Genomic DNA, 24,750 nt, shown 5'->3' with positions numbered 1-24,750 from the left:
GGATATAACGGGTGGGGATATAACCGGTGGGGAGTATAACGGGTGGGGAGTATAACGGGTGGGGATATAACGGGTGGGGATATAACCGGTGGGGAGTATAACGGGTGGGGATATAACGGGTGGGGATATAACGGGTGGGGATATAACTGGCGGGGAGTATAACGGGTGGGGATATAACTGGCGGGGAGTATAACGGGTGGGGATAAAACGGGTGGGGATATAACCGGTGGGGAGTATAACCGGTGGGGAGTATAACAGGTGGGGATATAACGGGTGGGGATATAACGGGTGGGGATATAACCGGTGGGGAGTATAACGGGTGGGGATATAACGGGTGGGGATATAACGGGTGGGGATATAACGGGTGGGGAGTATAACGGGTGGGGATATTACTGGCGGGGAGTATAACGGGTGGGGATATAACGGGTGGGGATATAACGGGTGGGGATATAACCGGTGGGGATATAACCGGTGGGGATATAACCGGTGGGGAGTATAACGGGTGGGGATATAACGGGTGGGGATATAACGGGTGGGGATATAACCGGCGGGGAGTATAACGGGTGGGGATATAACCGGTGGGGAGTATAACGGGTGGGGATATAATGGGCGTATAACTTGCGGCTGCTACGATACTGCCTGCTTTACGATCCCACCAAGACAAATTTCTATCCCAAAGATTGTATTCACACCGCGTCATGCAGAGGAACCCTGGCAACCGTGGGCAGGACATCACTTGACAGAGTCACCTGACAGTGATCAGGAGTGAGGACCCTGGCAAATCTTGCTCCACACAGCTACCCACATTTACAACAGTCTGATTGACTGAAAGCTTGATTGAGGATACCTTTGCAAGTCTTCCAAACACAGGGAGAGGCTCAATGGGACAAATGGCCTCCTTCTACACTGAACACATGATGGTTGTTAACTGGTCTGTCCCCTCAGAATGAGGCATTGCCCTCTGCTGGTCACTGTACTGTTTTTGACAGTCTTGTTTTTCAAAGCTGGAAACAGAAAATCCATCACGTACAATATATATTTAGCCAGCATGGTCAAAAGGAGAGGTTCACTGCTAAGTAAGCTGTTGTCAATTGTAAGGGTGTGGCAAACGGCCTCAGCCCACTTGGGAGCACACCAATCAAATAGCTTGCCAATGCTCACTTCCTGTGCTCGCAGGTAAAGAATAACTTCTTAGCTGAGGTACCAAAGGGTGGGGGCAACATGTGGAAGCTGAGGTGAAAAAATCCCATAATTTATATAAATGTTGTCATGATCTGGAATGCACTGCCTGAAAGGGCGGTGGAAGCAGATTCAGTAATAACTTTCAAAAGAGAATTGGATGTATACTTGAAAAGGAAAAATTTGCAGGGCTATGGGGAAAGAGCAGGGCAGTGGGACTAATTTGATAGCTCTTTCAAAGAGCTGGAATGGGCACAATGGGCCAAATGGCCTCCTTCTGTGCTGTAGGAATCTATGATTCTATACAGCTAATATCCAAGCACAAAACTAGTGCATCATAAAATACCTTGCAATCAGATTTACAGATTGAATTGCAGTGTTGCGAAAATTCAGTAACAGTAAGCCCCAAACTAGTAATGAAAGTGGACAAGAATGTTTGGCTCTGTAACCGTCACTCGTGAATTTGATTTTTCCTTTTGCTCTGAGGTGTGGGAATGAACGTTAACCCTATGTATCTCGGAGAGAGTGCACCAAAAAAAATACGAGGCTTAGTGGCCCTGTCATTTGCTCCATTCACTGCAGCTGGATTAGTGGTGGGACAGACCATCGGACTTAGGTAAGTCCACTATTATTCTTATTTTACAATATCTGCGCTTAGTGCAGTTTTACAATGCTAGGCGTGTGTGGTATGTGTTTCTGACAAAACCCTGAATAAAAGCACAGGGCCCGAAATTCTGATTTTTATTTTTGATGCGAATGTGGTGTAGTTCTGGTGTGGGGGGAGCAGAATTAGATGCTTAACTCAGAAACGCCAGGGTTACACCTGTTCTAAAATACGTTAAATCCGGTAGAACTGGCTGCTGGCGGAAGATGGGCCCCCTCCCTACACCCCCCACCCCCAAGTGGTGTATGTATGCAAATGAGAGGATAATGAGGGAAAGAGGAGCTGTCCCTAGAAATACATCAGGGCTAGACCTGACTTGAGTTAAGCCTGTTGAAAAGAGGGGATGAGTTACCTGCATGACTTGTCAAATCAGGAAGTGGCTGAGTACACGTGCTTTGTACGGCCACAAACTTTGTCTGAAACAACAACAACTTGCATTTCTATAGTGCCTTTAATGTAGTAAATCGTCCCAAGACACTTCATAGGAGAGTTATCAAACAAAATTTGACACCAAACCACATAAGGAGATATTAGGACAGGTAACCAAAAGCTTGGTCAAAGAGATAGGTTTTAAAGAGCGTCTTAAGTAGGAGAGAGAGGTAGAGAGGCAGAGAGTTTTAGGGAAGGAATTCCAGAGCCCAGGGCCCAGTCAGCTAAAGGCAGAATTGGAGGAGTGCAGGGATCTCTGAGGGTTGTAGGGCTGGAGGAGGTTACAGAGATAGGGAGGGGTTAGTCCATGGAAGGGTTTGAAAACAAGGATGAGAATTTTAAAATCAAGGCGTTCCCTGACTGGGAGCCAATGTAGGTCAGCGAGCACAGTGGGTGTTGGGTGAACGGAACTTGGTGCGAGTTAAGATACGGGCAGCAGTTTTGGATGAGCTCAAGTTTATGGAGCGTGCAAAGTGAGAGGTCGGCCAGAGGAGAACATTGGCATAAAAACAAAAGCAAAATACTGCAGAATCTGGAAATCTGAAATAAAAACAGAAAATTCTGGAAATACTCAGCATCTGTGGAGAGAGAAACAGAGTTAAAGTTTCAGGTCGATGACCTTTCGTCAGAACTGCAAGAAGTTAGAGATTTAATAGTTTTTAGGCAAGTACAGAGCCAGGGAAAGGGGGGAGGGGAGGAAAGAACAAAGGGGAAGGTCTGTGATAAGGTGGAGGTGAGGAGTGATTAAATGACAAAAGGGATGATGGTGCAAGGCAAAAGGAGGGTGGGAATGAGACAAGTAAATAATCAAAAAATGTGTCTAGAGGAGCTGTAAATGGTAACAGCAGAACCATTAGCAGCATCTGCTGTCCGAAAAAATGAGAGCAGTGGTTGTGATCTGAAATTATTGAAATCAATGTTGAGTCCAGAAGGTTGTAAAGTGCCCAATCAAAAGATGAGGTGCCGTTCCTCGAGCTTCATTAGAACAATGTAGGAGGCCGAAGCCAGAGCGGTCATAGTGGGAATGGGACGGGGAATTAAAATGGCAAGCGACTGGAAGCTCAGGGTCATGCTTGCGGACTGAACGGAGCATTGGAATAGTCGAGTCTAGAGGTAACAAAGGCATGGATGAGGGTTTCAGCAGCAGATGAGCTGAGGCAGGGCGGAGACGGGGCGATGTTACAGAGGTGGAAGTAGGCGGTCTTGGTGATGGAGTGGATATGTGGTCAGAAGGTCACATGGGACGCTAAGGTCGAGAACAGTCTGGTTCAGCCTCAGCAGTGGCCAGGGAGAGTGATGGAGTTGGTGGCTAGGGAACAGAGTTTGTGGCGAGGACCAAAGACAATGGCTTCGGTCTTCCCAATATTTAATTAGAGGAAATTTCTGCTTGGACAAGTAGTGTGACAAATCAGAGGGAGTGGAGGGGTCGAGGGAGGTGGAGGTGAGGTAGAGCTGAGTGTCGTCAGCGTACATGTGGAACCTGATATTGTGTTTTCGGATGATGTTGCCAAGGGGCAGCATGTAGATGAAACATAAGAGGGGGCCAAGGATAGATCCTTGGGGGACTCCAGAGGCAACAGTGTGGGAGCGGGAAGAGAAGCCATTGCAGGAGATTCTCTGGTTACGACTGGATAGATAGGAATGGAACCAGGCAAGGGCAGTCCCACCCAACTGGACAATGGAGGAGAGATGGTGTGGTTAACCGTGTCAAAGACTGCAGACAGGTCAAGAAGGATGAGGAGGGACAGTTTACTACAGTCACAGTCATACAGGACTTTGTGACTTTGATAAGAGCTGTTTCAGTACTGTGGCAGGGGCAGAAACCTGATTGGAGGGTTCAAACATGGAGTTGTGGGAAAGATGGGCACGGATTTGGGAGGCGACAACACGTTCAAGGACTTTGGAGAGGAAAGGGAGGTTGGAGAAGGGGCGGTAGTTTGCAAGGACAGAGGGGTCAAGGGTGAGTTTTTTGAGGAGGGGGGTAATGACGGTAGATTTGAAGGGGAGGGGGAACATCAGCTTTGACGGAAGTGATTAGAAAAATCTTCCTCTTCCCACCCTTCTGTCATCGATCCTTTACAATGGGGTTCAATATGTCCATTCCTATATATCGCCTTATGGCGGAGGCAGGACAGGAACAGGAGGGAGAGGAATTGACTGAGCCATGTAGGATAAGGTTAATCTAAAGGAGAAGACTGACTAGGAGGTACGTACATCAGAGCCTACAGACGAATCCACTCCTTTAATGATGTCTCAGAAGAAGCCTATTTAAAGAGGCAACGGTTCAGTAAGGAGGCATAGAAGGAACTGTCTTCTATTGCAAAATGACCTCCAAACATCCTCCCAGGCCCAAAAAACAGAGAACAGATTTACTTCGGAACACTGAACTTCATATCACGAGGTGGTTTTACTGTGCACATACATACTTCTCATTATCACTGTACCTACCCCTGGTGCCTTTTGGTGCTTAAGCCTGTCTTGGTATGGTACAGAGGTGCTACCTGAGGGACAGGGACACCTGTGGTGCTTGGCTGCACTGTGGTATCATGAACCACATGGGACCAAGGTGGTTCTCATCTCAAGACTTCTGAGTCCCGGGAGGACTCTTCTACAGGTGCATGGGCATCCTGGTCCCGTATCCTGACACCCACATGAGCAGCCATCTAAGGAGGCCAGCTACAAAGGTCACATGGACTGTCCCAAGAGAGAGAGGATGGCATCATGAAGGCAGACTCTAGTTACGCCACTGGTTCATTCTGGGTCCTGGATCTGAGTGTCCACTGACCAGCGGGAGGGCAGGCCTGATGGTGTCGGATAGATCCCGCAGACACTGAAAAATGTTGCTCCGTAGCTTTTGGAAGTCATATTTCATCATTCTGTTCAAATGGTTCCCCAAGACTGTGGACAAAACATCCTCATTGGATGTACTGACTGGTCTGGAGGCCTCTCTGTCAGGGAGTGGGTGCAAATGTTTGTGATGTCATCGCCCACTCCTGGTAGCGCTGCATTGCGTCTTTCTTGGATATTTGCACCAAAGGTGTCCGTGACCCCTGTTATCTGCCTCAACAACAATTTACAAGCATTTATCTAGCGCCTTTAACGTAGGAAAACATCCCAGTGCTCTTCACACGAGCCTCAAGTCCCCCGAATGGTCCTCAGAGCCTCTGTGAATGTGCTGCTCATCCAGCATCCTTCCCTTTGAAGCCAGGGGCTCACGGGCCAGGTTCTGACTTCTGCGAAACATCCACTCCCCAGTGTCGAGATACCACTTTCACCTTTGACTCCTCTGGCACTGTGAAGATAATGAGTGAAGGAACACCACATATTTAAGGAGAGGTCAGCGGGAGTGCATAGCTTACCCAAGCTGCTCTGGTGAGATTGTTGGTGTGGATGATAATTGCCAATGTGCGGATTAAAAAGTTTGATGCGTTTACTACAAATATATCTAGCAATAAATTTCAGTTAATAACTGGGAAATGTTCAGTCCATATATATATTCTATATCAGTATAATTTTTAAAATAATTCTTCGGGATGTGGCCATCGCTGGGAGGGCCAGTATTCCAATATTGTCCCATCACAGATCTCCACTCACTGCTGATCTTCTGTGCATGGTGTGACTATATTGGTTGATTGTGTTGGTAGCGCAAGGTGTATTCATAAAGAAGTGAAGCCGTTTTATAATATTAATTGCAGAGAGATTTTGGGCAGTGAAGAATTGTGGCCTCTACTGCTGTCGTCATGTGCCGTTCCAGCTCTGATCCAGCTCATCACTCTGCCGTGGTGCCCAGAGAGCCCCAGGTACCTGCTGATTGACAGGGAGAACAATGACTTGTGCATGAAGGGTAAGTGATTCAGAGAGGAGAGAATAAATAGTTTTGCCCATTGTCTCGGGGATCCTGGAGAGAGCTAGAATAGAAATTACTCCAGTGGTAAAAGAGAAAACTGTTTCCATTTTCTCTGCTCCGCTACTGAATACTTGCAATGTGGATCACACCTGCCTATAGTCCTCACCTATAGTGGGCTCAGCAGGCTGTTTGGTTATGAGGCAGATCATGTCCTCACTTGTCATCCACGCATTCACATTTCCAGCAGTTGTCTGAGTCCCTGACTGATGATTTTTGCTTCTCCCTAGCCTAGCAGCTCACTTATAGAGCCCTCATTGCTCCAGCTGCTGAGACCAGCTGTTCTTTTAAAAATTCATTCTTGGGATATGACTATCACTGGCATTCTGCAGCCACTTGGTGTTGAGCCACCTTTAACATTCTGAGCTACTCTTTTCCTCTGTAAGCCATCCTTTCCTCATAATATTTGCACAGATTTATTCATTTTTATAACTGTGGTTTGCGAAGGGAACAAATTTATTTCTTTAATTATCTACCTGCAATGGTTAAGGAAGATGCTATATGTTCTCCAGGACTCAATCAAAAAAACATTCACTTCATTGTCTCTGAATGCTTCTCTTGTAAACTTCTTCACAAATTCTTTCGGTGGAAATGTGCTCTTCTCTCCCCTCCCTCTTGCCATGGTATAACCTTTAAATCTTTGTGAGCAACACCTGGGATATCTGCTTGTGTTATCAAAAAAAAGCGGGGGAAAGTCAGCTGGATGGGGACTGTAAGAAAACAAGATATTTTTATTCCGGATTTAGCTTGGTATTGGTTTGTTCAATTCTATGAAAGAGTAAACCCAATTTAATCCGACACAATGTTGCAACAATACTTCAGTTGCTTGCTGGGTGGCTTGCTTGAGGGAGGAATCAAGTCACTCAATTCAAATACGAGTATGCTGCATGATTTGCTCAGATATGCCTCTGGTTGGCAGCTTTCCGAATTGAACGTACAGTTATGAAAATCCTGCCTGGCTCCAGTTACTGTTTCATCAACCTGCTTCTTTCAAATCATTTTGAGACTGATCTGGAGCCTTTAAAGAGAAGTTATCTGATTGGAATCTCTGAAGAGGGCACGATAAGACAGATAACTTCCATAGTTGGTGGGGAAAGGATTAATAAGGTCTGATTGGCCCTCTGGTTGCCAATAGCAATCACCCTTTCCGTTTCCGCAGCGTTGAGGAGATTACGCGGCGACGTCGACCTCACTGCGGAAATGGATGAACTGCTGGAGGAGCAAGCTGCGCTCGAAGGTCAAAGGGCAAAGGGACTGTGGGACCTGTTCCGAGACCGCTCTGTCCGATGGCAGCTGATCATTACCTTCGTGCTGGGCAGTGCCGTACAGTTATGTGGGAACGACGCCGTAAGTAGGACTTGAGATCCACTGGAAGCTTAGCTCCTAAAACTTTAAAAATAAACCCCTCTGGTGCCGGTGTAAACTTTCAGCAGAGTACACGATGACTTGGCCCTCGGTTTAGCGATCCTGAGCTGGTTGCCAAAAGGCTGTGTTGTGCTTTTGGCCTTATGTCTGCATTCCATCATCAGGCGCGAAACCACATTGTACCAGTCTAGCAGTGTGGTCAGGATAACAGCCAGGTGCTGCAGGCAGGATAACAGGAAATACTAGATCCCCAGATAACACACTGCAAGTCACGGGATGGCAGACTCTGTCTGTAAAGCAATCTATCTGTAAAAGTCTTTCTTGTTCCAAATGCCCATGCCTTTACCCCTCACTGCTCCCTGATCGTTCCTGCCACCTCTTTCTGCTCTCACCCCTGGCCTTTTCCCCACTGCCAAGTCGTCCACCACCCCTCTCCCCCAAAACCCTTCTGTTGTGTACCTAAGCAGCACCTGTGAACTGGCTTTAAGTTCTTTATGTCTCGCTGTGAGCAATGCCTTGGGATGTACACTAATATAAATATATACAAACAAGCACCACATTGCAGGAAATAGCAGACCCTGTATATTCTTATAGAAAAAAATAATGTCCCAGTGGATTAACGGACACTTGCATATATTATAGTTGGACTCAGAATTGTATATACATTATATATACTTACTGCATGTCCAGTGTATTAACAGACCCTGGATATATTTTGTTGGACTCAACGTTTAATGCCTTTTTTCTCACCAGACATATTACTATGCTGTGTATGTGTTTCGTGCTGCAGGAATTCCCCATGAAAAGATTCAATATGCCACAATTGGAACAGGGTGCTGTGAGTTCATCACTTCACTAACAAGTGTACGTCCTGTTTTAATTCTCCTCTAATTCACTGTGAAACAATTTCTGTTGTGATTTATTTGATATCCTAAACTCCCTCCTTTTCCCACATGAATCACAGGTGAGCAGGACGGCACCAGTGTCAGACCGTTTCACCATCTTTAATTTTGCCGCTTGATCAGTCAGTGTACCGAGTAACAACGTAAAATTACTGTGACCCTCCACTTTTCAGATTCCACAGGGTATTGCACAGGCCGAATACATACGGAATAACACACAGTCTAAGTACGTATAGGATAACTCACAGGCTGGGGACATACAGAATAATACACAGGCTGGGGACATACAGGATAACACACAGGCTGGGTAAGTACAGGATAAAACACAGGCTGGGTACATACAGGATAACACACAGGCTGGGTACATACAGGATAATATACAGGCTGGGTAAATACAGAATAATACACAGGCTGGGTACATACAGGATAACACACAGGCTGGGTACATACAGGATAATATACAGGCTGGGTAAATACAGAATAATACACAGGCTGGGGACATACAGGATAACACACAGGCTGGGTAAGTACAGGATAATACACAGGCTGGGTACATACAGGATAACACACAGGCTGGGTACATACAGGATAATATACAGGCTGGGTAAATACAGAATAATACACAGGCTGGGTACATACAGGATAACACACAGGCTGGGTACATACAGGATAATATACAGGCTGGGTAAATACAGAATAATACACAGGCTGGGGACATACAGGATAACACACAGGCTGGGTAAGTACAGGATAATACACAGGCTGGGTACATACAGGATAACACACAGGCTGGGTACATACAGGATAATATACAGGCTGGGTAAATACAGAATAATACACAGGCTGGGTACATACAGGATAACACACAGGCTGGGTACATACAGGATAATATACAGGCTGGGTAAATACAGAATAATACACAGGCTGGGTACATACAGGATAATACACAGGCTGGGTACATACAGGATGATACACAGGCTGGGTACGTACAGGATAACACACAGGCTGGGTACATACAGAATAATACACAGGCTGGGTACATACAGGATAACACACAGGCTGGGTACATACAGGATAATATACAGGCTGGGTAAATACAGAATAATACACAGGCTGGGTACATACAGGATAATACACAGGCTGAGTACATACAGGATGATACACAGACTGGGTACGTACAGGATAACACACAGGCTGGGGACATACAGGATAACACACAGGCTGGGTACATACAGGATAATACACAGGCTGGGTACGTACAGGTTAATACACAGGCTTGGTAAATACAGGATAACACACAGGCTGGGGACGTACAGAATAATACACAGGCTGGGTACATACAGAATAATACACAGGCTGGGGACATACAGGATAACACACAGGCTGGGTACATACAGGATAATATACAGGCTGGGTAAATACAGTAGAATACACAGGCTGGGTACATACAGGATAATACACAGGCTGGATACATACAGGATAATACACAGGCTGGGTATGCACAGGATAATACACAGGCTGGGTACATACATTATAATACACAGGCTGGGTACATACAGAATAATACACAGGCTGGGTACATACAAGATAATACACAGACTGGGTATATACAGAATAATACACAGGCTGGGTACATACAGAATAATACACAGGCTGCGTACATACAGGATAATACACAGGCTGGGTACATACAGGATAATACACAGGCTGGGTACATACATGATAATACACAGGCTGGGTACATACAGAATAATACACAGGCTGGGTACATACAGAATAATACACAGGCTGGGTACATACAGGATAATACACAGGCTGGGTATATACAGAATAATACACAGGCTGGGTACATACAGAATAATACAGAGGCTAGGTACATACAGAATAATACACAGGCTGCGTACATACAGGATAATACACAGCCTGGGTACATACAGGATAATACACAGGCTGGGTATGTACAGGATAATACACAGGCTGGGTACATACATGACAATACACAGGCTGGGTTATTACAGAATAATACACAGGCTGGGTACATACAAGATTATACACAGGCTGGGTACATACAGGATAACACACAGGCTGGGTACATACAGGATAACACACAGGCTGGGTACATACAGGATAACACACAGGCTGGGTACATACAGAATAATACACAGGCTGGGTACATACAGGATAATACACAGGCTGGGTACATACAGGATAACACACAGGCTGGGTACATACAGGATAACACACAGGCTGGGTACATACAGGATAACACACAGGCTGGGTACATACAGAATAATACACAGGCTGGGTAAACACAGAATAATCCACAGGCTGGGTACATACAGGATAATACACAGGCTGGGTACATACAGGATAATACACAGGCTGGGTATGTACAGGATAATACACAGGCTGGGTACATACAGAATAATACACAGGCTGGGCACATACAGAATAATACACTGGCTGCGTACATACAGGATAATACACAGGCTGGGTACGTACAGGATAATACACAGGCTGGGTACGTACAGGTTAATACACAGGCTTGGTAAATACAGGATAACACACAGGCTGGGTACGTACAGAATAATACACAGGCTGGGTACATACAGAATAATACTCAGGCTGGGTACATACAGGATAACACACAGGCTGGGTACATACAGGATAATATACAGGCTGGGCAAATACAGAATAATACACAGGCTGGGTACATACAGGATAATACACTGGCTGGGTACATGCAGGATAATACACAGGCTGGGTACATACAGGATAACACACAGGCTGGGTTCATACAGGATAACTCACAGGCTGGGTACATACAGGATAACTCACAGGCTGGGTACATACAGGATAACACACAGGCTGGGTACATGCAGGATATCACACAGACTGGGTACATACAGGATAACTCACAGGCTGGGCACATACTGGATCACACACAGGCTGGGTACATGCAGGATAATACACAGGCTGGGTACATACAGGATAACACACAGGCTGGGTACATACAGGATAACACACAGGCTGGGTACATACAGGATAACACACAGGCTGGGTACATACAGGATAACACACAGGCTGGGTGCATGCAGGATAGTACACAGGCTGGGTGTATACAGAATATTACACAGGCTGGGTACATACAGGATAATACACAGGCTGGGTACATACAGGATAATACACAGCCTGGGTACATACAGGATAATACACAGGCTGTGTGCATACAGGATAATACACAGGCTGGGTAAATAAAGAATAATGCACAGGCTGGGTACATACAGGATAACACACAGGCTGGGTACATACAGGATAATACACAGTCTGGGTACATACAGGATAACACACAGGCTGGGTACATACAGGATAACACACAGGCTGGGTTCATACAGGATAACTCACAGGCTGGGTACATACAGGATAACACACAGGCTGGGTACATACAGGATATCACATAGACTGGGTACATACAGGATACCTCACAGGCTGGGTACATACAGGATCACACACAGGCTGGGTACATGCAGGATAATACACAGGCTGGGTACATGCAGGATAATACACAGGCTGGGTACATACAGGATAACACACAGGCTGCGTACATACAGGATAACACACAGGCTGGGTACATGCAGGATAATACACAGGCTGGGTACATGCAGGATAATACACAGGCTGGGTACATACAGGATAATACACAGGCTGGGTAAATACAGAATAATACACAGGCTGGGTACATACAGGATAATACACAGGCTGGGGACATACAGGATAACACACAGGCTGGGTACATACAGGATAATATACAGGCTGGGGACATACAGGATAACACACAGGCTGGGTACATACAGGATAATATACAGGCTGGGTAAATACAGAATAATACACAGGCTGGGTACATACAGGATAATACACAGGCTGGGTACATACAGGATAATACACAGGCTCGGTACGTACAGGATAATACACAGGCTGGGTACATACAGGATAATACACAGGCTGGGTACATACAGGATAATACACAGGCTGGGTACATGCAGGATAATACACAGGCTGGGTACATGCAGGATAATACACAGGCTGGATACATACAGGATAACACACAGGCTGGGTACATACAGGATAACACACAGGTTGGGTACATACAGGATAACACACAGGCTGGGTACATACAGAATAATCCACAGGCTGGGTACATACAGGATAATACACAGGCTGGGTACATACAGGATAATACACAGGCTGGGTATGTACAGGATAATGCACAGGCTGGGTACATACAGAATAATACACAGGCTGGGCACATACAGAATAATACACTGGCTGCGTACATACAGGATAATACACAGGCTGGGTACGTACAGGATAATACACAGGCTGGGTACGTACAGGTTAATACACAGGCTTGGTAAATACAGGATAACACACAGGCTGGGTACGTACAGAATAATACACAGGCTGGGTACATACAGAATAATACTCAGGCTGGGTACATACAGGATAACACACAGGCTGGGTACATACAGAATAATATACAGGCTGGGTACATACAGGATAACACACAGGCTGGGTACATACAGAATAATCCACAGGCTGGGTACATACAGGATAATACACAGGCTGGGTACATACAGGATAATACACAGGCTGGGTATGTACAGGATAATGCACAGGCTGGGTACATACAGAATAATACACAGGCTGGGCACATACAGAATAATACACTGGCTGCGTACATACAGGATAATACACAGGCTGGGTACGTACAGGATAATACACAGGCTGGGTACGTACAGGTTAATACACAGGCTTGGTAAATACAGGATAACACACAGGCTGGGTACGTACAGAATAATACACAGGCTGGGTACATACAGAATAATACTCAGGCTGGGTACATACAGGATAACACACAGGCTGGGTACATACAGAATAATATACAGGCTGGGTAAATACAGAATAATACACAGGCTGGGTACATACAGGATAATACACTGGCTGGGTACATGCAGGATAATACACAGGCTGGGTACATACAGGATAACACACAGGCTGGGTTCATACAGGATAACTCACAGGCTGGGTACATACAGGATAACTCACAGGCTGGGTACATACAGGATAACACACAGGCTGGGTACATGCAGGATATCACACAGACTGGGTACATACAGGATAACTCACAGGCTGGGCACATACTGGATCACACACAGGCTGGGTACATGCAGGATAATACACAGGCTGGGTACATACAGGATAACACACAGGCTGGGTACATACAGGATAACACACAGGCTGGGTACATACAGGATAACACACAGGCTGGGTACATACAGGATAACACACAGGCTGGGTACATGCAGGATAGTACACAGGCTGGGTGTATACAGAATATTACACAGGCTGGGTACATACAGGATAATACACAGGCTGGGTACATACAGGATAATACACAGTCTGGGTACATACAGGATAATACACAGGCTGGGTACATACAGGATAACACACAGGCTGGGTTCATACAGGATAACTCACAGGCTGGGTACATACAGGATAACACACAGGCTGGGTACATACAGGATATCACATAGACTGGGTACATACAGGATAACTCACAGGCTGGGTACATACAGGATCACACACAGGCTGGGTACATGCAGGATAATACACAGGCTGGGTACATGCAGGATAATACACAGGCTGGGTACATACAGGATAACACACAGGCTGCGTACATGCAGGATAACACACAGGCTGGGTACATGCAGGATAATACACAGGCTGGGTACATGCAGGATAATACACAGGCTGGGTACATACAGGATAATACACAGGCTGGGTAAATACAGAATAATACACAGGCTGGGTAAATACAGAATAATACACAGGCTGGGTACATACAGGATAATACACAGGCTGGGTACATACCGGATAACACACAAGCTGGGTAAATACAGAATAATGCACAGGCTGGGTAAATACAGAATAATCTACAGGCTGGGTACATACGGGATAAATCACAGGCTGGGTACATACGGGACAATACATAGGCTGGGTATGTACAGGATAATACACAGGCTGGGTCAATACAGGATAACACACTGGCTGGGTATATACAGAATAATACACAGGCTGGGTACATACAGAATAATACACAGGCTGGGTAAATACAGAATAATACACAAGCTGGGTACATACAAGATAATACACAGGCTGGGTATGTACAGAATAATACACAGGCTGGGTACATACAGGATAATACACAGGCTGGGTACATACAGGATAATACACAGGCTGGGTAAATACAGAATAATACACAGGCTGTGTACATGCAGAATAATACACAGGCTGGGTAATTACAGGATAATACACAGGCTGGGTATATACAGAATAATACACAGGCTGGGTACATACAGGATAATACACAGGCTGAGTAAATACAGAATAATACACAGGCTGGGTACGTACAGGATAATACACAGGCTGAGTAAATACAGAATAATACACAGGCTGGGTAAATACAGAATAATCCACAGGCTGGGTACATACAGGATAACCTTGGATAGAGAGCACAGCCCACGGAATGTCTACCGGCCTTCACTCCTCTTTCTCTGCAACTTCAAGCTGTCTGAACTCCCGGCTTATAGTGAACTTGTCATGAAGGCTCCCACAACTGCTTGTTTCCTATCTCACTTGCTCCTGGCTCTGGAATGCTAAGGCCTCTCTTTCCGGACTTTCTCAGTGCCTATCTTGGCTGCTCAAGGTTTCAGACATATTCCATTGTAAGCAGCTTGATTGCAATTTTTGTTCAGTTATGTCCTTCTGCATTATGGGTACATTCTAACTTGACTATTCTCTGGATTTAGCTGTTTATTTGTTAATGCTTAATCTAATTTCTATAAGAGTGAGCTGGTTTTTGTAGAATATCTATTCTGCTATAGTTGTATGTTAACTACCGAATCTTACAGATTACCATACTGTACTGAGCCAGGTTGTAATTGAATTACTGTACTGTACTAGGCTGTAATTGAATTACTGTACTAGCCTGTAATTGAAGTACTGTACTGTACTAGCCTGTAATTGAATTACTGTTCTAGGCTGTGATTGAATTACTGTTCTAGGCTGTGATTGAATTACTGTACTAGCCTGTAATTGAATTACTGTTCTAGGCTGCGATTGAATTACTGTTCTAGGCTGCGATTGAATTACTGTTCTAGGCTGCGATTGAATTACTGTTCTAGGCTGAGATCGAATTACTGTTCTAGGCTGCGATTGAATTACTGTTCTAGGCTGCGATTGAATTACTGTTCTAGGCTGTGATTGAATTACTGTTCCAGGCTGTGATTGAATTACTGTTCTAGGCTGCGATTGAATTACTGTACTAGCCTGTAATTGAATTACTGTTCTAGGCTGTGATTGAATTACTGTTCTAGGCTGTGATTGAATTACTGTACTAGCCTGTAATTGAATTACTGTTCTAGGCTGTGATTGAATTACTGTTCTAGGCTGTGATTGAATTACTGTTCTAGGCTGTGATTGAATTACTGTACTAGCCTGTAATTGAATTACTGTTCTAGGCTGCGATTGAATTACTGTTCTAGGCTGTGATTGAATTACTGTACTAGCATGTAATTGAATTACTGTTCCAGGCTGCGATTGAATTACTGTTCTAGGCTGCGATTGAATTACTGTTCTAGGCTGCGATTGAATTACTGTTCTAGGCTGTGATTGAATTACTGTACTAGCCTGTAATTGAATTACTGTTCTAGGCTGTGATTGAATTACTGTACTAGCATGTAATTGAATTACTGTTCCAGGCTGCGATTGAATTACTGTTCTAGGCTGCGATTGAATTACTGTTCTAGGCTGCGATTGAATTACTGTTCTAGGCTGTGATTGAATTACTGTACTAGCCTGTAATTGAATTACTGTTCTAGGCTGTGATTGAATTACTGTACTAGCATGTAATTGAATTACTGTTCTAGGCTGCGATTGAATTACTGTTCTAGGCTGCGATTGAATTACTGTTCTAGGCTGTGATTGAATTACTGTACTAGCCTGTAATTGAATTACTGTACTAGCATGTAATTGAATTACTGTTCTAGCCTGTGATTGAATTACTGTTCTAGGCTGTGATTGAATTACTGTACTAGGCTGCGATTGAATTACTGTTCTAGGCTGTGATTGAATTACTGTACTAGCCTATAATTGAATTACTGTACTAGCATGTAATTGAATTACTGTTCTAGCCTGTGATTGAATTACTGTTCTAGGCTGCGATTGAATTACTGTTCTAGGCTGAGATTGAATTACTGTTCTAGGCTGTGATTGAATTACTGTACTAGCCTGTAATTGAATTACTGTTCTAGGCTGTGATTGAATTACTGTTCTAGGCTGTGATTGAATTACTGTTCTAGGCTGCGATTGAATTACTGTTCTAGGCTGCGATTGAATTACTGTACTAGGCTGTGATTGAATTACTGTTCTAGGCTGTGATTGAATTACTGTTCTAGGCTGCGATTGAATTACTGTTCTAGGCTGCGATTGAATTACTGTTCTAGGCTGCGATTGAATTACTGTACTAGCCTGTAATTGAATTACTGTTCTAGGCTGTGATTGAATTACTGTTCTCGGCTGTGATTGAATTACTGTTCTAGGCTGTGATTGAATTACTGTTCTAGGCTGTGATTGAATTACTGTTCTAGGCTGCGATTGAATTACTGTTCTAGGCTGCGATTGAATTACTGTTCTAGTCTGCGATTGAATTACTGTTCTAGGCTGCGATTGAATTACTGTTCTAGGCTGCGATTGAATTACTGTTCTAGGCTGCGATTGAATTACTGTTCTAGGCTGCGATTGAATTACTGTACTGGGCCAAACTGTTATTGGATTAACATACTATACTAGGTTGGCTACGTATAGCGACACCACAAGTCCTGGCCAGAATCAAGATGATTGCGTAATTCCCTTGTCAATCACGTCTGGAGCCCGCACTGCTGTAAATAACTGGGACTGATTTTATGCACATAATTTGTATTATGCAACTATCCTCCACTCACTGCATTTTTCTTGAGAAATAATCCTGCTGTACTCGGAAGACTGTTGTAGTTTCGGTCATGAGTTCTGTTTGCTGTAGTTCCTACATACTCAGTTTAAATAGACTATTTGCTGAGTAAATAGACTGTTTTACAGTAAAGTAGACTCTGTTTGCTGTAAGTCCTGCCGACACAGTAGTGTCAATTCTCACTCTTTAATTAGATTAAAGTACTGGGACAAGCTATGATTGGATAACCATACTGTACTGGACTATGAATGGGTTATTTACAGTACTGGGTCAGGCTGTAACTTATTGTTGAGTAAATGGCCCAGACTGGACAGGCTGAAGAAGATCAAATAAAATTGCAGATCACACTAGGCTTCAGAAACAGGACTCACTGCATCATGAGATTGGGTTTGTGCCGAGCTCTGTACTCTGCTATTGTCTGGAACAATGTAGGAATTTCTAACAGATCTGCAGTGTGCCATACCAGACCTAGGAGTGTTTATTCCTTTCACTGGGGTAGGGTGCAGAAGGAGCTGTGATGAATCGCCATGTACTAACAATGGTTTTCCTCCATTAGAACCTGTTCATTGATCGGATTGGGCGCAGAATACTGCTTATGGGAGGTTACAGTTCGATGGTTATTTGTGGAATATTGTTCACCATCTCTTTGTCTCTCCAGGTAAGTCACAGCCTCTGTCTCACAGTTAAAAGAAAGGAGTCAGGTTGGAATTAGTGCCCTTTCAGGATGTGATTCCCACCTCCAGGAACACGTATATCTGGGGCATTTGTGTGAGATGGGCTCATTGCAAACTTTTCCAGATTGTGGGATCAACATTCGTGTTGGAACTTTCAGTGAAGGGGAGTGATATTCTTGAGAGTTTGAGGTAGCAGAGAGTTGCCCTAATTTCCTGCTATATTTGTTGGAGCAGATATTCTCGGGGGCCACAATACACATGCCTTCTGGTGCCCTCTAGTTCTGACTCCACCAGAGTATGTGGGGTGATGTGGAGGGCACACAAATAGCATGGGACCGGTGGGCACTTGCTTCACTATAAGTGCTCTGCGAGGCCACAGTATGGGGTGTCGCTGACTGGGCCAGGGTGGGGATGTTTGGGGGCCCCCGGAAACATGCCACTGTTCCTTCGGCAGCCCTCTTGCCCCCTTTTGCTCTACAAAAATGTTTTTTAAAAAATGGACCTTTTTGGGATCCGGTCAATATCGCAATCCCAAACCCCCCCAATGTGCACCCTACTTCCACCATCCATGATGCTGGCACATCTCTTCCTTCTGGGTGTACTGGCTGATGATCCACGAGGTGGCATATCCCAGGCTTAGCCTTGGGAATCCCCACCCCTGGCCCTGCCCCCAACATGTCATGGCCTTATAAGGGGCAGGCCGAGGCTCCACCCCTTACAAGGCCCTGCTGAAGCCCCCTGTGCAAGGCCGTTTCCCAGTATATCCAGGTTCAGGTGGAGTTTGTGGCCATTTTGGTGGACTCCTGCCAGTGTTATCTACCAGAACAGGGACATCTACCAGAACAGCCGAAGAATTTCAGCCCCATAATTGTGTTTTTTTCTTTTTTTATTACACAATTTAGTTTGGACATGGGATTTTCTTTTCTGGTTTATATTGATCAAAAATATAGGATAATAAAGGTTGGTGAAAGAATATAAAGGTTACAGTAAGTTATAAGCAAGTTGTAGATTTGGTTGTTTAAAGATTATTAAACCTTGTTGCATCTTGCTTCAGACCTTTGAAGAGATTTTAAAGAGTATAACAAAAAGAGATGGATTTGAGAGCAATAGTTTGTGTGTATAGGTACATTGTCCGCAGCAGATGCATTCAGACAGAATGCTGTTGTGAATGTCGTTTGCTACTCATGGTTATGAAAGAAAAGACAGTATAATTAGGTACGAGGGTAGACGTGTTTGTAGGAATTGGTGAATGATACTGATTCATGGAGGATATGTTCATATACAGCAAGGAGCAGGTATAGTTCAGGGAAGGAGAAACAGCTTAGACTGGGCAAAAGGCAAAAAAAGGAACTCATTGGGAAAGCAGTAATGGCTAAATATACTGACAAAAGAGGCGTGTGATACACTGGCGAAGGGTAGTAAGGAAACTTGTTGAAACAAAAGAGTAACACAGGAAACAAAAGTAGCAAATAGGAGAACACTGGGAAAAAGAGATATAGGAAAAGGAGGAAGTGAAAAGGAATTTGAATAGTGAAGCAGAACAAGCACAAAGAGCAGTGGGGAGGAAAAGGAGAGTTATAGTGCTAGAGGATTCAATGGTGAAATTTATAGATATTTCCTTTTGTGGCAGGGATAAAGTCAGTAAGTCAGTGATTAGTGTCCTAGATGCCAAGATTGCAAATGAGGAGAGGAACCAGTGGAGGGAGCAAGAAAGAATTCAGTGGTAGTGGTAGTTGTCTATGCAGAAATAAGGGACAGAGAAGGAGGTGCTCAAAAGTGAGCTAACACACATTGCCTGGAAGTTGAAGGATAAGGGCTGTAAAGATGGTTAAAGGGCTATTTCTACATTATAACAGTGACTACACTTCATTGGCTGTAAATCACTTTGGGGCGTCCTAAGGTCGTGAAAGGCGCTATATAAATGCAAGTCTTTCTTTCTATTGCCAGTCAGTAGAGGAGTGAGTTAATAGGGTAAATTTTAACCCCATGAATGGGTGGGTTGGGGGTACATGGGAAGGTAAAATAAAAAAAAAAGTAAAACCCAACCCCAACCCGCCCACTCCTGGTTTTAACGGAGGCAGGACAAGGGGCGGGTGACCAATCCGCTCTCAGGAGGCAATTTGGTCAGTGAAATCTTTCAAGGAGGCTGTGGGCCTCCATTTTGACAGGTTTTTTATTTTTAACTTCTGGGGGCTGGGATTCCCGGGTCTTCTGCTTCACACCATGTGAGAGGAGGCGAGAAGGCCGAAACAGCAGGTAAGTGCCTTTATTGCACTGCGTGTGGGGGCCAGGAGTGGCAGCAGTGCTTTCCCCAGACACAACAAGCTTACCTGCCGCGATCCCACACACGCGATCGGCCGACCCCCTCCCCATGTCTGACCCCCGCCCCACGATCTTCCACCCCTCACGATCTCCGACCCCTCGAACTCCGACCCCTCTGATGTCCGATATCTGATCCCCCAATGTCCGACACCTCCCCCCATGACTCAGCCTCTGATGACTCCACCAATGACCACTGACTTCGATGACCGATGACCCCCGACCCCACCGATTACTGACCCCCAATTGCCGACCTCTCAATGACCCCCGATCCCCCAATGATGGACCCCCGATGACTCCCGACCTCCCGATGACCGACCCACCCACCAATGACCCCCACCCCGATGACTGACCCCCTTTGACCCCTGACCTCCCCGATGACCGAGCCCCTCACCCGCTGATGACCAACCCCCCCACCGATGAACCCCAACTCTCCGATGAACAATTCCCGACCCCCCAATGACCCTGACACCCCGAGGACTGGCCCCCCCATCGATGATCCCCCCACCCTTGATGACTGATTCCCCAATGACCCTGACCCCCCAATGACTGACCCCGATACCCCCATCCCCCTGATGACCGCCCCCACCAATGACCCCCCACCCCCCGATGACTGACTACCGACCCCCCGATGACCGGCCCCTGACCCCCCCCCCCAATGACTGACGCCCCGATGGCCCCCGACCCCGACCCCCCCCATCTAAGACTTACCTACTGGCATCCTGTCCCTGGCTTTTCTCCTGTCTGACTGACAGCCAGCCTGTCAATCAGGTTGGCCTGTTGGGCGGGAAACTTACAGAAAAAAAAATGAAAGACGTCATTACATCAAAATCGTAAGAACTTCCGGGTTTCCTGTCAGGAATTCCCCCACCCGCCCTCTTCCCGGCTTCCCGTTAAAATTTACCCCCATGAGTACAATCAGAGGGTCTAACCAGTTGGTTGGGTACTAGGGACAAAAAGGTCTTTACTCAAAGGGTGATAAACACTTATAATAATCTACCAGATGAGGCAGCGGAATCAAAGATGTTGGGGGAGTTCAAATTGAATACTAGGCTGGGTGAGCTGAAATACTCAAAGGTCCAGCTTGATAGGCTGAATGGCCTCTTCTTGTCCTTGGCTTTTCAATATGTTAATAAGCGAACCGCAAGATTTATGGATTTAGGCAATCATGATCGGTATTCAATCTTTTTAATCCACTTTAGAGCATTGGGATCCGAGGCTGGGTAGTGATTTGTACTGAGTGGAAGCTCTGACTGGTGGAGTTGTTGGGTAGGGGCAGGCAAGAAAAGTAACAAAAAAGTAAATCAATGGAAATGAAAACCGGGCGGTTCATATAACAGGCAGCCGATCCGCATCGCCCATTTTCATGCCTGAGTGGCCCGTTGAAAATCTACCCCAATGGACTCTTGGATTGTTGTACTGAGAGTGATGTCGCAGCATTCCCTCAGTAATGTTCTGGAGTGCCAGCCCCGATTTTGCATTCTTGCCCTGAATTGGTGCTTGAAGCACAACCTTCTGACTCAGAGATGAATGCTGCCAACTGAGCCTTGCTGACACTGACAGATAGTTGGTAAGTAGAAAGTGGTGAGAGGAAGGGCTAAGCCCTGCATGTCTTACTAACACTCTCTGTCTGATGACCTAGGACAAGATCAGCTGGATGCCATACCTGAGCTTGGCCTGCATCTTTGCATCCATCTTAAGCTTCGGAATTGGGCCAGGTAGGTTGTCTGCTATAAACCATTCTGCTATAATACAGAAAGAAACAATTCCTCATTGAGAACCATCTGATGTGAGAGGCCCTGACTACGAGGAGTTAGTGTGCTTGCCTGCTCACCTACTGGCTGGGAGGCCTGGGGTTTGAATCCAGCATTGTCCAACATTCAAGATTACATAGAATTATATAGAATTTACAGCACAGAAACAGGCCATTTGGCCCAGCTGGTCTATTCCGGTGTTCATGCTCCACACAAACCTCTTCCTTTACTTCATCTAACCCTATCAGCATATCCTTCTATTCTTTTCTCCCTCATGTACTTATCTAACTTCCCCTTAAATGCATCTATGCTATTTGCATCAAGTACTCCATGTGGTAGCAGGTTCCACATTCTAATTACTCTCTGGGTAAAGAGGCTTCTACTGAATTCCTTATTGGATTTATTAGTGATTATCTTATATTTATGACCCCTAGTTTTGCACTCCACATAAATGGCAACATCTTCTCTACATCTACCCTGTTAAACCCCTTCAGAATTTTAAAGACCTCTATCAGGTCACCCCTCAGTCTTCTCTTTTCTAGAGAAAAGAGCCCCAGCCTGCTCAATCTTTCTTGATAGGTATAACCTCTCAGTTCTGGTATCATCCTAGTAAATCTTTTTGCACCTCTCCAGCGCCTCTATATCCTTTTTATAATATGGAGACCAGAACTGTGCACAGTACTCCAAGTGTAGTGCACACTATTCGAAGTGTAGTGCACACTATTCTAAGTGTAGTGCACACTATTCTAAGTGTAGTGCACACTATTCTAAGTGTAGTGCACACTATTCTAAGTGTAGTGCACACTATTCTAAGTGTAGTGCACACTATTCTAAGTGTAGTGCACACTATTCGAAGTGTGGTATTGCCAGATTGACTGCGCTATTAAGCAATCTGGCAATCTGGGGGTGGAGGTGGGGGTGGGGGTGGAGGTGGAGGCGGGGGCGGAGGCGGGGGTGGAGGTGGGGGCGGAGGTGGAGGTGGAGGTGGGGGTGGAGGTGTGGGTGGGGGTGGGGGTGGAGGTAGGGGCGGAGGCGGGGGTGGAGGTGGGGGTGGAGGTGGAGGTGGAGGTGGGGGTGGAGGTGTGGGTGGGGGTGGAGGTGGAGGTGGGGGTGGGGGTGGAGGTGGAGGTGGGGGTGGGGGTGGGGGTGGAGGTAGGGGCGGAGGCGGGGGTGGAGGTGGGGGTGGAGGTGGAGGTGGATGTGGGGGTGGAGGTGTGGGTGGGGGTGGAGGTGGAGGTGGGGGTGGGGGTGGAGGTGGAGGTGGGGATGGAGGTTGGGGTAGAGGCGGGGGTGGGGGTGGGGGTGGAGGTGGGGGTGGAGGCGGAGGTGGGGGTGGAGGTGTGGGTGGGGGTGGGGGTGGAGGTGGGGGTAATGGTGGAGGTGGGGGTGGAGGTGGGGGTAGAGGTGGAGGTGGAGGCGGGGGCGGGGGTGGAGGTGGAGGTAGGGGTGGGGGTGGAGGTGGAGGTGGGGGTGGAGGTGGAGGCGGGGGTGGAGGTTGGGGTAGAGGCGGGGGTGGGGGTGGGGGTGGAGGTGGAGGTGGGGGTGGGGGTGGGGGTGGAGGTAGGGGTGGGGGTGGAGGTGGAGGTGGGGGTGGAGGTGGAGGCGGGGGTGGGGGTGGAGGTTGGGGTAGAGGCGGGGGTGGGGGTGGAGGTGGGGGTGGAGGCGGGGGCGGGGGTGGAGGCAGAGGTGGGGGTGGAGGCGGAGGTGGGGGTGGGGGTGGAGGTGGGGGTGGAGGTGTGGGTGGGGGTGGAGGTGGGGGTGGAGGTGGGGGTGGGGGTGGAGGTGGGGGTGGGGGTGGGGGTAGAGGTGGAGGTGGGGGTGGGGGTAGAGGTGGAGGTGGGGTTGGGGGTGGAGGTGGGGGTGGGTGTGGAGGTGGGGGTGGGGGTGGGGGTAGAGGTGGGGGTGGGGGTGGAGGTGGGGGTGGGGGTGGGGGTAGAGGTGGGGGTGGGGGTAGAGGTGGGGGTGGGGGTAGAGGTGGGGGTGGGGGTGGAGGTGGAGGTGGGGGTGGGGGTGGGGGTAGAGGTGGAGGTGGGGGTGGAGGTGGGGGTGGGGGTAGAGGTGGAGGTGGGGGTGGAGGCGGGGGCGGGGGTGGGGGTGGGGGTGGGGGTGGAGGTGGGGGTGGAGGTGGGGGTAGAACGGGCGGTAGCGAGTCGGCTGATGTTACACACTCTGCCTGATCTTCCTTTCCATTGACTTCAATGACCAGGAGGATCAGGCAAGCTGTATAAAGGGCGGCCGGTCCACGACCGCCAGTTTTGAGCCCCTCAGCTGAAGTTGAATTTCAATCCCCAAAGTTTTTTTTTCGAATTTTGGTTCAAGAAATGAAACATTACAAAAAAACAAATTACGGGTTCAAACAGGAAAACTACCAAATATATACATATATTGTACTGGTGTATACTCCCACACTGATATAGTACTGGTGTATACTCCCACACATGTATAGTACTGGTGTATACTCCCACACATGTATAGTACTGGTGTATATTCCCA

General features: G+C 46.6%; 1 protein-coding gene across 2 annotated transcripts in view; it reads left to right on the top strand.

Annotated features, from left to right (window-relative positions):
- The window catches only part of LOC137342030 (solute carrier family 2, facilitated glucose transporter member 11-like), a 39,830-nt gene that overhangs the window by 11,728 nt on the left and 3,352 nt on the right, over positions 1-24,750 (top strand). For both annotated transcript variants that reach the window (XM_068005635.1, XM_068005636.1), the window contains 6 exons: positions 1,666-1,795; positions 5,968-6,116; positions 7,336-7,523; positions 8,295-8,405; positions 18,067-18,168; positions 22,146-22,221. In XM_068005635.1, the coding sequence (XP_067861736.1) occupies positions 1,666-1,795; positions 5,968-6,116; positions 7,336-7,523; positions 8,295-8,405; positions 18,067-18,168; positions 22,146-22,221 (756 nt within the window). The remainder of the gene's footprint in view (positions 1-1,665; positions 1,796-5,967; positions 6,117-7,335; positions 7,524-8,294; positions 8,406-18,066; positions 18,169-22,145; positions 22,222-24,750) is intronic.

The sequence above is a fragment of the Heptranchias perlo genome, chromosome 25 (assembly GCF_035084215.1).
Source record: "Heptranchias perlo isolate sHepPer1 chromosome 25, sHepPer1.hap1, whole genome shotgun sequence".
Taxonomy (NCBI): domain Eukaryota; kingdom Metazoa; phylum Chordata; class Chondrichthyes; order Hexanchiformes; family Hexanchidae; genus Heptranchias; species Heptranchias perlo.
Note: the sequence above shows the minus strand (reverse complement) of the source record. Positions and strands in the feature narration are given on the sequence as shown.